General features: G+C 39.8%; 1 protein-coding gene across 1 annotated transcript; it reads left to right on the forward strand.

Annotated features, from left to right (window-relative positions):
• Positions 1-1,867: 1,867 nt before the first annotated feature.
• LOC119008089 (shootin-1) lies at positions 1,868-14,430 on the forward strand. Its single transcript, XM_037078136.1, has 8 exons — positions 1,868-2,115; positions 3,738-3,895; positions 5,656-5,912; positions 6,929-7,016; positions 8,113-8,225; positions 8,856-9,008; positions 9,225-9,312; positions 14,154-14,430. Exons 1-8 carry the CDS (start codon positions 2,025-2,027, stop codon positions 14,190-14,192), a joined length of 987 nt encoding a protein of 328 aa, XP_036934031.1. The 5' UTR covers positions 1,868-2,024; the 3' UTR covers positions 14,193-14,430.
• Positions 14,431-14,680: the final 250 nt, after the last annotated feature.

Here is a 14,680-nt window from a genome sequence, read left to right on the forward strand (position 1 = left end):
TCTCCTTTGAATGACTACAAATGCATTTGCTCTGCTGCTAAAAATGGATTTGATCAGATCACAGAGTCAAAACATCTTAACATGTCAGGTGGAATGCAGGGGAAGATTTTTGAATTTTGAAGGGAAGTCAACTTGATTTTCACCAAATTTTCTCATCATGGAATTTTAACTACATTACTTTGATAATAACAATACTTACATTTCATGAAACATGAAACATTTGTGCTTTCCTTTAATCCGGTACCCCTCTTTAGATAGCATAGCATATTAACATCTTATATAATGGGATGACTTGAAATACTCATTTTGAGTACAGTATAAATATACAAGTTGTCACATCTGTAAGGTGCCTTAAAAGCTTAAAAACTCCCATTGAAAAGTGCTTAAATTTGATGGAAGAAGGTGTACGAACCTAGCAGGAAATTTGATTTCCAACATGTCTTAATTAATAGGTGTAATTTGGGTGGAGAACTACCTTTATGTAAACAACAACTAAATGTACTTCATACAGAAATAAAACAGCAAAACATATGCAAATATACAGTATAAAAAGTAATATACCAAGGAGACTGAGAGGAGCACCTGTGTTTTGTCGCCCTCTGCTGGCTTAAATATAACAGTCCATGAAACAGCAGCATGCAAAGTTGAACACTGTCAACACCTCTATGAAAAGAGAGAGGAAAAAGATTCAAGTGAGAAAATGTCTCATTTATAGACATACTTGGCACAAACAAGTCCCAACTCCACTCTAATGAGAGCATTTAAAACTGAAAGCTGTATGCTCTTATCACCCAAACTTTTAACTGGTTTAACATCACTTTTGTAATGTGTTTCTGTTATCAAGCTAGAAAACAAAAAGTCCCTGGGATGCTACTGTGCGCCATCCCAATACTGAATACATAGTTAAACTCAAATGATGATAAAGAAAAGTCTGGGATACATTATGATCTTTAAAGGAATACATTATTAATGAAATTCCCAAAATGCACAGAGTTATCTCCACTTAAGGCTGCACAATCTTCTGCAAAATCTGCATCCAGATCTGGATCTGCATTACAACACACAGACAGACAGCAATGGAGGAAGTATTCAGCTAATTAGTATTAAAAGAGAAAGTAACCCTAACTAACTATCTAACCCTACTCTAGGCAGTAAAATATTTCCTGCGACTGTTTACTTCTTCTGTGTATTACATCAGTAGATCATTATGACCCATACATAAGCATGATGTTACCATTGTAGCTGGTTGTCATGGATCTCATTTTGAATATGACTGTGACTGATTATTATTATTATTTTTTCCCCCTTCTGGATGAATTTGCTGATTGTTTCCACCACTGAATAATTGTTTATGGCTCCTTTATGCTGCAAATGGTGAGAAAAGCCATCACAATTACCCACAATTGTCCATCCAACAGTTCAAAACTCAAAATAATGGAAATATTCTGCACATTCAAATTACTGGAACCCAATACTGACACAAACAATACAAGCTGTTAAATGTCAGAGGTACTTTTCCTCTATAAAACATGTCGTGCTGATCTATCCTATGACAGAACTGACCTGAGGCTACTGCTTTTTGAGGTGCTTCACCTGCCTGACACAACATGCCTGACTCTCTGCAGCCCTCTCCTGCAGGATCCACAGCCTCTGGGCATAGAAACTACATTTGCATATAACATAAGATCAAACCTTCAATTTGTGCATAAAGACAAGTGGCAGTGTTTCTATTTGTTCAAGCAGCGAGCCAAACAAAACACATCAGGCCTTTACACACACACACACACACACACACACACACACACACACACAGATCAGCAGACCTCCATGTTATGACGACGCTCAGATTAATGCTTAAACTTGCCCTCTGACGGCGCGTCTTCTTTAAGACACTCACACTTCACACGCAGGAGAGTTAAACACCATTCCATCTGACCGTATGGGACACACCTGCCGAGCCCTGAGGATCATGGGAAGGTGGAAGAATCTTTAGATTGAGGAGAGAAGTTCAGACTCAGACGAGCATGAGGAGGTTTTTCAGAGCTCACCGGGACGAGGACTACAGTCAGATCCAGTATCTGACGGCCAAGTGCACCCGGCTGGCTCATGATAAAGGTAAGACGAGTAGGTCGGGACTCTGAACTCTGAGGGGAAGAGTTACACATTTACACTGTAGTGGAGGTTACTGGTTCAGACTGGTGTGACCTGCCATTATGCCTCTCTTATTGTTTCTGTCTCGAATTCACAATCATATTTTATGAATGTTGCCTTAAGAAAAAAGTTACAACGTCCCAGATTATATGACAAACTGTACACAAGTATTGTAATTTAATGTAACGTATAATCCAGGACACACAGTATGTAGAATCTTAAAGTTCACATTTCCTGCTTTTTGTATGTGTTGATACTTCATGTAGTATGATAAGCTTTTCTTTATCATCTGTGAATCTTTAGCATGTTGTTGTTTAAGTGGATGATATATATTTACTTGGTTCAAACATGAGTTGAAAGTGAAATTGTGCCGTGTAGACGGTAGACATGTGCTCCTCTGGTTGGATTTATTGCCTTGATGGTGTCGGGTTAATGAGGAAGAAACAACATTTAACAGAGTTATCTGATGAAAACTGTTAGAATACACCACAGTGACGTCACAAAATATATCGCAGCTTCGAAGTAGAGAGTAAGAAATTATTATTAACACTTTTACTTTTAAACAACTTTCCCATTTTTTTTACCAATTGATTTTACATTTCTTTAATATTGTGTGTATTAGGGGTCGACCAATTATCAGCCCTGGCCGATATTCAGCATTTTTTTGATCGTTATCAGTGATTTCCGATAAAATAAACTAATTTAAACTTGTGCTACTTTGGCTCTGGTGCAACATCCTCTCACACAGCGTCCCGCCAAGAACACAATCTGATTCGGTAACATGTGACAATTAATAACCTATAAACACTGAATCATTTCAATCTGCAGATAAACTAGTAATTAAATGTATCAAATAAATGTAGCGGAGAGGAAGAATAAAGTAGCAGAAAATCAATGTAAGGTACCTCAAAATTGTACTAGAGTAAAATACATAAAGGGACAGTCCACCCTAAAATTATGAAAACATACAGTGCTATTTCCCTGTCTAGATTAATGTGCTGTGAGCTGCTGGATTTTGGAGACATCTCTGTTGCCAATATCACCAAAGCAATAAATCTGTATGGATAAATAGCACCAGCGGTAAAAGGAAAAAGATGTCACTGTCCCTTTAAATAACCACACTCCAATTATGGACTACACCAACAATAGACATATTTGTAATTTAAACTGTCAGTTCTGTTTGCCAAAAGTTTTTTTTTGTTAAGGAGCAAACTGTAGTTAAGATAAGAGCAAGAAGAGAGGAGGACACAGAAAGAGACAACATGAAAACATAAAGAAATCTGACCTTTAACATCCTCTGCTCATCCAAGAGAAATGTGAGTAAAAACTATATTAGAGACACTGAACTCCGTCATGACAGCAGTGTTGAGGTGACGTGGTGGGAATGAGAGGAACATTTTCGCCAGAAGTGTCAGCGGCTGATATACAACCCCGTACTTAAAGTGTTATGGTTTCAAACATTATTTTAAACTGTGGGTAGTAAAAACACACTTCTTCATGTCCAAGTGGCACACAGTCAGCACATCTCCTGTTGTAATGAAACTCAGTCCAACTCTGACTCTGGTTCTGTTCTCTGCGGGCTGCAGCTGTGCTCGACAGGGAGTTCCTGGTGTCCAGAGACCGGGAGAGGAAGCTGCAGCATGATCTGGAGGCCGTGACCGCCCGACTCCATCACCAGGAGCAGCTGAACATGGAGCTCAGGATGAAGCAGGACGAGCTCATCAGCAGGATCCACCAGCAACAGGTCAACTGAGTTAGTAGAAGCCTGTCAGAGGTTTGAGCTGATCTGTAGGCAGAATAACATCAATATTTATTTATTTATTTATTTTGCCAAAGCATGTTAGAACTCTTAAGCAGCTATTCATAACCTTTTTTTTTCTTTTTTCTTTTAACCAGCTAGTATCTAAGTTTGTGTGTCATCTGGTGCTAGAAATGTGAAAAGAGCTGCGTGCTTCTGCTGAATATAAGATTGCTGAGATTGAACCAGACGGTAAATGTGCCATAAAGCCCAAAACTATTAGTTTAAAAAGGCTTAAACAGCTCCACAGAGCTGCAGATTTAGCTGATAGCTTTCACCAAAACAACGCTCGCCTCTGTTTTAACCTCAAGCGTTGGTGTGGCAATTAGAGTCTTGTTTGGAAACACTTACATTGGAGGAGTGATTTTTTAAATTTGTGTCATTTCATCTTGTAGTGTTTAACCTCATTACAATCCCATCATTTAAGTCCACGTGGCCGTGACCATACCAGAGGGCCACCTACGCTGCAATTACTGAAATTACACTGGAATTAGGCTACCAGTAAGTGCCAGTGTTAACATACTGTAAATAGGGAGGTTTTGGCAGTGGTTACCAACTTCAAGGGTTTTTGGCTTGAGTTTGACTGAAGCAAGATTTTATTCTTTTCTCACATTGCGGTTTAGGAAAGTAAACTACTTGGTAATGTTTAACAAAGATTGGATGTTTGGTTAAAATAAGTACCATCAGTTAAGAAAGTACTTTGTATTTTTCATTGACAAAAACATTATGATATCAAGTTATGTAAAAATGGATCTTGACTTTATGAAGTTTAAATATCCCACTGTTGACTTTTGGTTACACCCTGGTCATGTATATTAGCATCAGTCTCCTGCTGCTCTCGTCTGATTACTTCCTTTGCTGCTGTCATAATAACTACGGCCACTAGAGGTCACTGTTTAACAGGAAATGTAAATATAGGTCATAATAAGTTGTGTGACCCATGTGGTCATTTTCCCGATGAGGATATAAGACAAGCAACAGTGTTAATTAAAACAGCATATCCTCATTGGCCATTTTCCCGATGAGGATATGCTGTTTGAATTAATACTGATGCTTGTTTAACATCCTCAATGATCTCACTCTACTTATGGCATTTGTTTTGTTTTGAATGAGAGACCCCTAGTGGTAGAAATGAGTTTTTTTTTTTTTTACTTAAATTTTGTGTGGCAGAAATACATGTAGGTTGTAGATTTTTGTCCACCTTTTTGGATTACTTCAATATCATTAATACTGTACTCAAATTTAAAGGCTTGTTTGGGTATATCAACAATCTGATCTTTCACTTAACATACTTAATTTGCTGCAGAGACACAAATGAGCAGCTCATTTCGATGGTATTTAGTTAGAGAGATTTGGAGAGTGTGACTCACTCACTTTAACCACAAAGACTTGATGAAGCATCAGGTTAGGGCTTGTCACAGACTCTTTGACCTTCTGTATAGGTGTGTTTTAATGTCAAGTGTGTAGTCTGCACAAGATGATAACACTAGGATCAGGACAGCTGCAGTGAGCTCTTTAAGGGTCAGGAACTATAGAGTAATATAAGATCAAATGGTAAATATGTGCCTTTATGGAAGCATCTGTATAAGAAAGAAAATAAGCATGAAATATGAAAAAAAGCACAATAAAAGCCATGAATTAGATTTGTGTGTGTAAAAGCATTCTTCTAAAAAGACTCTCAGTATCTGCATGCTTCCTCCCTGCAGGAGCTGGTGGAGCTGCTGCAGCAGCGTGTGGTCCTCCTGGTGGAGGAGAGTGCCCGGGACGGGGAGCTGCTGCGGCAGGTCAGCACAGAGCTGCTATGTCTGCAGAGCTCCGAGGAGAAGCTGGAGGGCCTCGTGCAGGAGCTGCATGCTGAGGCCCATCACAGAGCTGTGGTGGCAGAGAGGCTTCAGGCAGAGCTGCACGATGAAGTCCAGTGCAGAGCGGAGCTGACAAAGAGGCTGCATGCAGAGCTCCACAGGTAAGAGAGAGAATGACCGACAACAGAAGGGTTGTAAATCTCACTATGTGTTAAGCATCATTACCACCAGGCCACCATATTCACAAAGGAGGTTATTTTTGATAGTTGCAAACAAAATCTCTATATTTAATTTTTTGTATATATATCTTATAATAATCTATAATAATAATCTTATAAATACAAATGAGATCTTCTGGAAAAATTATGTTTCACAACTTTTTATTTAAAAGTGTAGCACAACCAGCCTCAGCTGTCAGACGAGGACATGTTACATGAATACATGTGTTAAAGTGTCACACTCTTGATTTTCTGAACCGTGTTGAAATGTTTTTATTGACATGTTGAACAAAAAGTAAAAATGAACACTGACACAGATAAGTCTGCAGACAAAGAACATAAACATTCAGAGTGATTAAAAAACCTGTTGGATTACCACCTCCGGCAAACTGAAGCCAAGTGAAGCCGGCACCGCAGAGAAGAACAAAATGTTTTGTTTCAGTCTCAAGACTGAATAAATACATCAAGTTCAGAATTGTGATCTGGAGTCAGCAGAAATGTCCTCCCTGTGAGCAGCACCCTCCTCAGTGTGCTGACTTTACATCTCAGCAGAGAGCTGGCTTAGTGTCAGAATATTGTTTTCACATCATGATTCCAGACCCACAAACCAGGAGATGAAATCTTAATATTAACAGAGAGCCACATATAAAAATCCTTATTGACTCAAATATTCAATGTAATGATGCAGTCATGAAAATGATTCTCATGTGCTTGTCTGTTACTGATGAATAGATCTGTGGCAGAAGCAACTTTGAAAATACACAAAAAATGGACATTATTGGAGTAAAGACAAATCAAAACACCAAAGTGTTGCACAGGTCCTTGTAATTAGTGTTACTTAAAATATTAGAAAGCACTTATAGGTTTTATGTAAGTGTTGATAACATTGAAGTAAAAACAGACTGACAGCAAGCAAAGTGATAAAATATGTCAAATCTTTTTGTGTTTGTCACCAACAGTAAGACGGCTGAGCTGCAGAAGCTGAGAGACAAAAACAAAATGTTGACAGAGGAGCTGAAGGAGATACGCAGTGCTCATCAGAAGGAGGTGAGGGAACAAACAAATGCAGCTCGAGGATAGCATCATAATAATATTACAGAGTGTTATATATAACAATATAATATTATAATAAATGGCAGTAAAATGTTGGATGCTGACAAAAATGTCTATGGAAGTCAATCTTTTTCTCTGTCTGGGTTTGCAATAAAAACACTAAATTTTGACTTTTTTTCTAAAAGAAATCTGGTAAATTCTTTCAAAATGTATATGTAAAAAAACTTTCACCGAGCCAGACTGAAAACTTCAGATTCCCCTGATACATATGGTGTATGAAACTTGATGAAACTTAGTAGTTTTAGTAAAATCTGCTGCTCAGTGGTTGTAATTCCACTTCTGTCCAGCAGATGTCAGGATTAGACTCGTTCTGCTCTGATCTCGGTGGATGAGGATGAATCAATTAATAATGCTCTTCTAATGTTTTTTTTTATTTTTATAATGAATGTGAAGCAATCAGGGGTAATGGATTAACACCGGTCATGCTTTTCTCAGGCTAGTTTAGGTCACTGTGTCAGCGAGCCAGTTAAAGACAGCGAATAACAAGTCTGATGTTCCATTTCAGGCGATTAATTTTGTGAAACATTAAACCTCAAGGTTCAAATTTATGTGCACAAGCCAAATTTGACGAACTACAACCACCCCAGAGAACACAGTAACTCAGATTTTACTGGCACCCTTTTTGTATTAATGTGTGTTGATTCTGGGCATTAGTGAGACATTCCTACACACTGTCAGGGATTTTTTTTTCTTTTAATTTACACTTGGCCTCAAAGACTCACTCCCTCTCTGGCCTCTGTTTCAACCAGTCCATCAAACTACGAGCTAAAACTCGTGGTCTACAACTATCTCTCCAAGACAAGAAAGCAAGAGGCCGCCGTGTCAGCGAGGAACTTCACGAGAACATTTATTCGAGTGTTTTGTGAATCGAGTTGGTGTCGGTGAATTATCATGAAATCCGGGGGGTCGGAGACTAAGTCCAACCCTTTTGGATTCCCCTCATCTTTCCAGATAAAGGCACTAAATTCAAGTCAGTGCCAACAGTCACACTTGTCCTCATTATTTCCTATGATGTTGCCTTGTGTTTGAGGTGAGGGAGCTGCAGCAGGAGAACGAGGGGAGCCTGGGGAAACTTCAGGAGACAGCGGAGCAGTTTGAGTGGCTGTGTCAACAGCAACGCTCCTGGATGTGTTGCGTCAAGAGGTCGGTGCTTCCTCCCTGAACCTTTGACCTGGCTGAACTTGAGTTTTACAATCACACACAGCTTCTGATGATTACTGACTATTCCACGTGAGCGATTTCTGTATATGTGTTCTGTCAATGCTCTTCTCACTCGCGTCAGTTGGACAGGCCGATGCTGAAAAAAAAAAAAAAAAAATGTTGTAATCTTACACATGTGTACAGTGTAAAGGAAAAGATCAACATTTGTTTTTATTAACTAAACTCCTGCAACCTCAACCTCATGATGGAGAAAATAACTGTGATTTACACTGGTTTTGGTGCTGGTCTATGCTGGTTTTTCCAGCAGGGCAGCTGGATGATGGATGGACAGCTTTACTTGTTGTTAAAGTAGTTCCCGTCAGTTAGCTCAGTTAGCTGTGCAGCTGGTGGTCCTATCAAGTGCTAATGCTCGGACTCAGAGCTTGGAGCAGCGGGGGGAGTGAGAGTGTTAACACCTATAGCAAAGGAGAGCAGCAGGAAGAGGAGATTTTTAGGCCTGGGGCGGGGTGATCAGTTTAGAGGACCACTTACTGCATAGCTAACTGAGAATAGCAGAAAACGGCTGCTGCTATCACTACATGTCACAGTGCATGAGTACTTCTGTTTCTCCAGATTCAAACACTGCCTGGTGGAGGAAAGAGAAGCTCTGCTGCGACAGGTCAGCACGCTGGAGAAGGAGGCTGAGAAACTGAAGAAGAGGCTGAACAATGACAGTCCTTCACAGGGCGTCCTCTGTCCTCTGCAGGAGACCAACTGCTGTGACAGGTGAGGAGGAAAAACGACGCATCGCTGTTAAAAAGCTTCCTGTGTTGTGCCAGACATCAGCTCCGGAGTGTTTTTAAAAACCTCCCACTGGGCGTTAAATAAAGAAAACAAAATTCCTCTTCATCTCACATCATTGTTATGCGTATCCCACTCTGGCACACCCCTACATGCTTTTAGGTCAACATGAATTTACAGCCTGCCTTTCTTTTCATGTAGAATAACATCGTGGGATGCAGATGCCGAGGTTGACCTCAAGTCTCAGGTGGAGAAGTCGAACACGCTGTATGAGGCGCTCTTTAACGAGGTACCACTTTAACTCTCACTCCAAATATGTTTCACAAAGTCTTGTTGCAGCCTAAATGTTCACTGTTTTGAAATCCGTGGGCGGGAGACGCACAAACCTCAGGGGTGAAGTATTTGAGATTTATAAGGGAGGGCTAATATTCATCTGAGAATCGCTGCCAAGTCTCAGAGGAGTTACTGCGCTGTCAGTTCCTCCAGAAATTAGAGGTGCCTCTTGAACCTGGGCGGCTGAGTGTGTTTTTCTGTCTTCTGTAGATTGTTTAAAGTAAAGAGGCTTTGAGGTAACTGCAGGGGTCACCGAGAGCTCTTTGGCAATCAAACACAAAGCCAAAACAGTTCTTCTGACTTCCACAAACCTCCACAACTAACGATTATTTTTATTTACAATTAATTTACCCGTTATTTTCTAGTACGTATATGAAAAGTCAAACAAGACAGATACAGTAGATATTCTGGATAAGCTGGAACCAGAAAATGAACATTTGCTGGAGGGAAAAAAAAGAAAAAAAAAAAAGAAAAAAAAGGTTTTGAAATAATTTTCTTTCCATCAACTCATTCAAAAATCATGCTGCTCTTGTGTGAGAAACAATTTGGTGACTCTTGGTTTTAAAAGCGACCGTGTCTATATTAAAACATTTCTGGATTAAAAACAAGGACAGATCTGAAGGCTGAAATAGAAGAAGTCCAAAAACACAGGGCTAACACTCATCTGGGCGCCAGTGGCTACAGGGCTTGTCATACAGCCAGTGCTGTGAAACTTCATGGGTACTGAAAGTCTCGTCTTTGTTTTTGTCTTTAAAAAGTGTCTTGAAAGGTTTAATCTAATCATTGGATAACCGCTGAACGTTCCTTAAAAAAAGACCCACGTGTAAGAACATCTCCTTTGTAAGAGTTTGTGGAGCTGGATGAACATCCAAATCGCCAGAATAAATGTTGGCATCTTTACATTCCCTTTATGTTGTGACAGTGTTGTGCTTATGATCTGGTTAGGTTTAGGCATAGAAACACTTACTTAGGTTTGTGTATTGCCACAAACACAATTAGAAAATGTTCCAATGTCCTGCAAAAAACATTTGATCCTGCTGCCCCCAAAACATGCCACAAAATGTCTCAACATCGTATTAAAAATATCTATAAGCTTCATATTAACAAATGTTGGTACGTTGTCTTGAACAGTGGTTTCTGGCTTTGTAGCTGTCTTTCCCTGCTGTTACACCAGTGCCATTATCTCAACCTCCCAACACGAAACTCAGCTCATAAACACCTAATGCGAACATGATATGACGTATTTGTCAACATTTTATTCTGGCGACTGAGCTGCAAACACTTCCACCAAGTGGTGGAGACCAAAACCAAAGCTAAAAGGTAGTCAGCGCTGGATGTAATCGGGCGGTTAGACTCCAATTGCTCCAAATGCATGATAATAATCTGTAACTGCTGTATTGTTCACCATAACAACTTAAAACACAAGGATATGCCAGTATTGTGTTCACAACTTGTTTCCACAGCTCCCATGTGACCAAATAAATAGTAACTGCAGGTTTAAAAAGAGATTTTTTCAACTGTGTGAACCAGTGCTGCCCTTTTCCTGGAGAGGACAGCCGCCTCCTTCAGGCCTATTTTGTTTCACCTATTGACAACAGTTCATTAAAAATTTCAGAAAGCAACAATATCTTTAGAGTGATCAGTTCAGTGTTTTGAAATCTCTGGATTGAAAGAGACGAGTTCAGATCTCTGGGGTGAAACATGAGTATTCCAAAACACAGAGCCAATATTCATCCAGGCACAGCTGCCAGTCTGCAGTGGGCTTGTTGTCGTGCCAGGATTTTCCAAAAAAACCCTTCAAGGGCATTAAAGTCTCATCAGTGTTTTTATTTTGTCTGTCTGCATTGAATTTTAAGCTTCATGCAGCGTCCAACCACACTGCAGAGATGACACTGCTGTATCAATTTACAGCCAGAAGGGGGCACACTAGTCAACCATTATTCAAATTTGATATTTTAAAGCATGGAAACTTATTTTATTATTCAATATGTATGTACATATATATATATATATATATATATATATATATATATATATATATATATATATATATATATATATGTATGTACATATATATATATATATATATTAGGAATTAAAACACAATTTAATAAAAAAGGTGCAAATTCTGGGAAGTTACTTGGCAGCCTGTTTTCCTCATAAAACAACCATTTAGTTTGACTGTTCAAGCAGCTTATTGTGACTCATCTTAATTTATTGCTAGGTGACGACCTCCAGTGGCCATTTTAATTATAACTACAGCAAAAGAGGAAGTCACGAGTATAAAGAGTGACAAAGATTTCACAGGGCGGAGGATGGGGCGGACAAACACTGAGTTAATTTACATTAATAACAAAGTTGACTTACATTATGTCATTCCTAACTAAGTATTGTCTTCAGTGTTGTTTACTGGAAACAGTACAAAAAACAGCTTAGTCTGATCTGCCTCTTTTCAAAAATCTACAATTGTTCAATAAAAATGATTACCTCTGAAAAGTGTTCCACTATATTACATTTTGAGTCTTATTTTCCGGCGATTCTGTCCATCAAAAATAATACCGTATGCACAAACTTAATTGTGGGGACATGAAATGCGGCACTTGTCAAAACTGTGAAATGCTCTTTTCGGGATTTTATTGTAGCGATGTCACCATGTTCACAGATTACAGCAATTACTTGAGCTAGTAAAATGTTATCATAACTTCAATTATGGCCAAAATGGCAAGATTAAGATGCCAGGGATGATTATCAGAATTTATGGAGATGCTTGTAATGTGAAAAGAAGCTTTGAGTGGGTTATTTGATGTCTTTATTCAATAACAGGAGGGCCTCATCACAGAGAAATCACACTGTACCTCTGATATGAAGGTTTAGTCATGAATCTTTAAGGGCTGAAGTGCACAAAGTCTTTGGATTTTCAGAAAATGTCTCCCTTTTAGACCTGTTCATTTAAAAAAAAACAACAACTTTGGATTGGAGAAGTGCAAATCTAAGGGGAGAAATAGAAATTCAAAACACAGATATTCATCTAAAGAGGACTGCCAGTCCCCCGTGGACTTGTAGGGCTGCCAGGACATTCATAAAACTGATACTTCATGGGCACAGGAGTTTGATCAGTGCTTTCGTTTTTTCTGTCTGTCTGCAATAAAAAGTCGGACGCCTTTGAGGGACTTTTTGATTGTCCACATTTTCCCACAAAGCTGCTCCTTTCAGGAAGTGTTCACAAATCCTGACAGGATCTCAACACTCAACTCTTCATCCTCCTGGAGGATTTCTCAGAACCCAAAAAGGTGCTCGCTTTGGGATTTTTAAAAGCGCTCACGTCTTCGGAGTGACAAGTTCAGCGTGGATAAGAGGAAGTCTGACAGACAGAACATAAGGCTGATACTCGTGTGCTGCCAGTCCCCAGAGGAGCTGCAGCGCTGCCAAAGCCTTGAGAGATCGCTGATACTTTCTGGGCACTGGAGTCACGACAGGCCTTTTCTCTGTCTGTCTGTCGGCTGCACATGGCTTCCTCCCAAGCCGCCCGGGTCCTCTTCCAAAACAGCAGAGGGATGACTAATAATGACTGGAGGGAGGTGATTGCCTCTGTGCTTCATTCCCCTCACCTCTCACAGGCTCTGCAGTGCATTTCTCAAGATAATTATTCTGATTGAGTGCAGATGATGCAGGGTGATGTTTTTTTTTTTTTTTTTGCAGCCCCTGCAGAGACAGGGAGGAAACTTAGATGGAGGAGTGGGGATCGCCTGAGACAGAGAGGAAATAACCATGATAAAACACATTACCAGCTTTGTCATGATTTAGATAAACTGCAGACATGGATGTCGGTCTGAGTTGCTAAAGAGATAAAATGGATACCGACGTCTACATAGGCAATAACAGAGATGTGGGAGTGAGTAAGTGGCAAGGTTTCGGTTATCTGCGAGACATCCATGCATCTGGCCTAAAAAGAATGTTTAACATTTGGTTGTGTTACAAAGATGTGCTCATTAAAATCTCGTAAAACTCTACGTAACACCTCCGTTAAGTGACACAAGTTTGCTGGGACTCCAGTTCGGCTGCCTTCAGAACAGATTTCACTTTACTCTGGCCTGTGCACAAACATTTGTGTGCCAGGGTTCCAAAGCCCTCAGGAAGAGCACAGGGCTTAACCTCAAGCTTACATTGTGAAAGAAGCGGTTGTAAAAACGTGGACACATTTTTGTGAGCGCCACAACCCCTGTGGAAAAAGGACTCACACTATCATAATTTGGCTATTTGGTCCGATAACAAATGGAAAGACTGGAAGAGCTGAATCATTTTGTCAAAAGTATTTTATGCCCTATCGTCTCGAGAGCTTCACCGTGTGTGATAGTGTTCATCTGGGTGTTACGTCTCCATCGTTGCTTTCCGGAGTCATTGTACCTGTTCCCGCCACAGACAAAAGCCAGATGTGTTCATGGGCTTTTTTGTCAAGAGTTTGCTCCATATGTGATCTCAGCATTCTGTATGTTACTTTGTCACATAATGTATCCAAAAAGTTGAAACATCATTTTCTTACCTACTATATCTAGCAGCATGATCCATATTCAAAGTTATAACAAAGCTAGCGACAAGATTATACGCGGATCAGCAGTTTTTAGGAGAACACTAGAATTAAATGTGTTTGCTTTTCATCACCCTGCCGGTTTTACCTCGATATCTAGAAATCTTTTGACCTGCCATTACTCTGTTTCTTCTCCGATTCCCTTTCCTGCAGATACTCAGTGTTTATTGTCTTTGTTCATCTTCACTTACCGTTTATTTTTCTGTCCTCAGGCAGGGAGCCCTATCATCAGATACCAAAAACCTCCTTGAGGACAGAAACCTGGAGCCAGGACTCATCTACTTTTTCTCTTCCCACCTTCTGCAAACCAGAAGATAACTAGATGTTTGTGTGTGTGGTTAGCTTCCAATCTTTGTCTAAAAAAAACCCCACAAAAACTTGGAAAAACATACCTGTGAAAGCCACACATTCAATGTTTTTTTTTCACTGTTGTTTGTATGAAAAGAATCTGCTTTCATGATATTCGACTGAATTAAACTCTATACAGTTCGCTTCTGTTCTCCTTTCTGCTGTGACACGTGCACATCACGTGTTCCTCGAGTCACGTCTTCCTGTAATTGTCCATTATTCAGACCTTTTAATCAACACCACTAACTAGAGCTGAAGCATCTGAGAATGTTCTCTCTTGTTGCTGTGCCAGCGAGTTCTCACGGCAGCAGCTGGTACACAGGGGAAACAACAAACGTGTTGTTTAGACCAGAATGAAGCTGTTCTGGTCGACGATCTGGTACATCTCAGA

Source organism: Acanthopagrus latus, chromosome 18 (assembly GCF_904848185.1).
Source record: "Acanthopagrus latus isolate v.2019 chromosome 18, fAcaLat1.1, whole genome shotgun sequence".
Taxonomy (NCBI): domain Eukaryota; kingdom Metazoa; phylum Chordata; class Actinopteri; order Spariformes; family Sparidae; genus Acanthopagrus; species Acanthopagrus latus.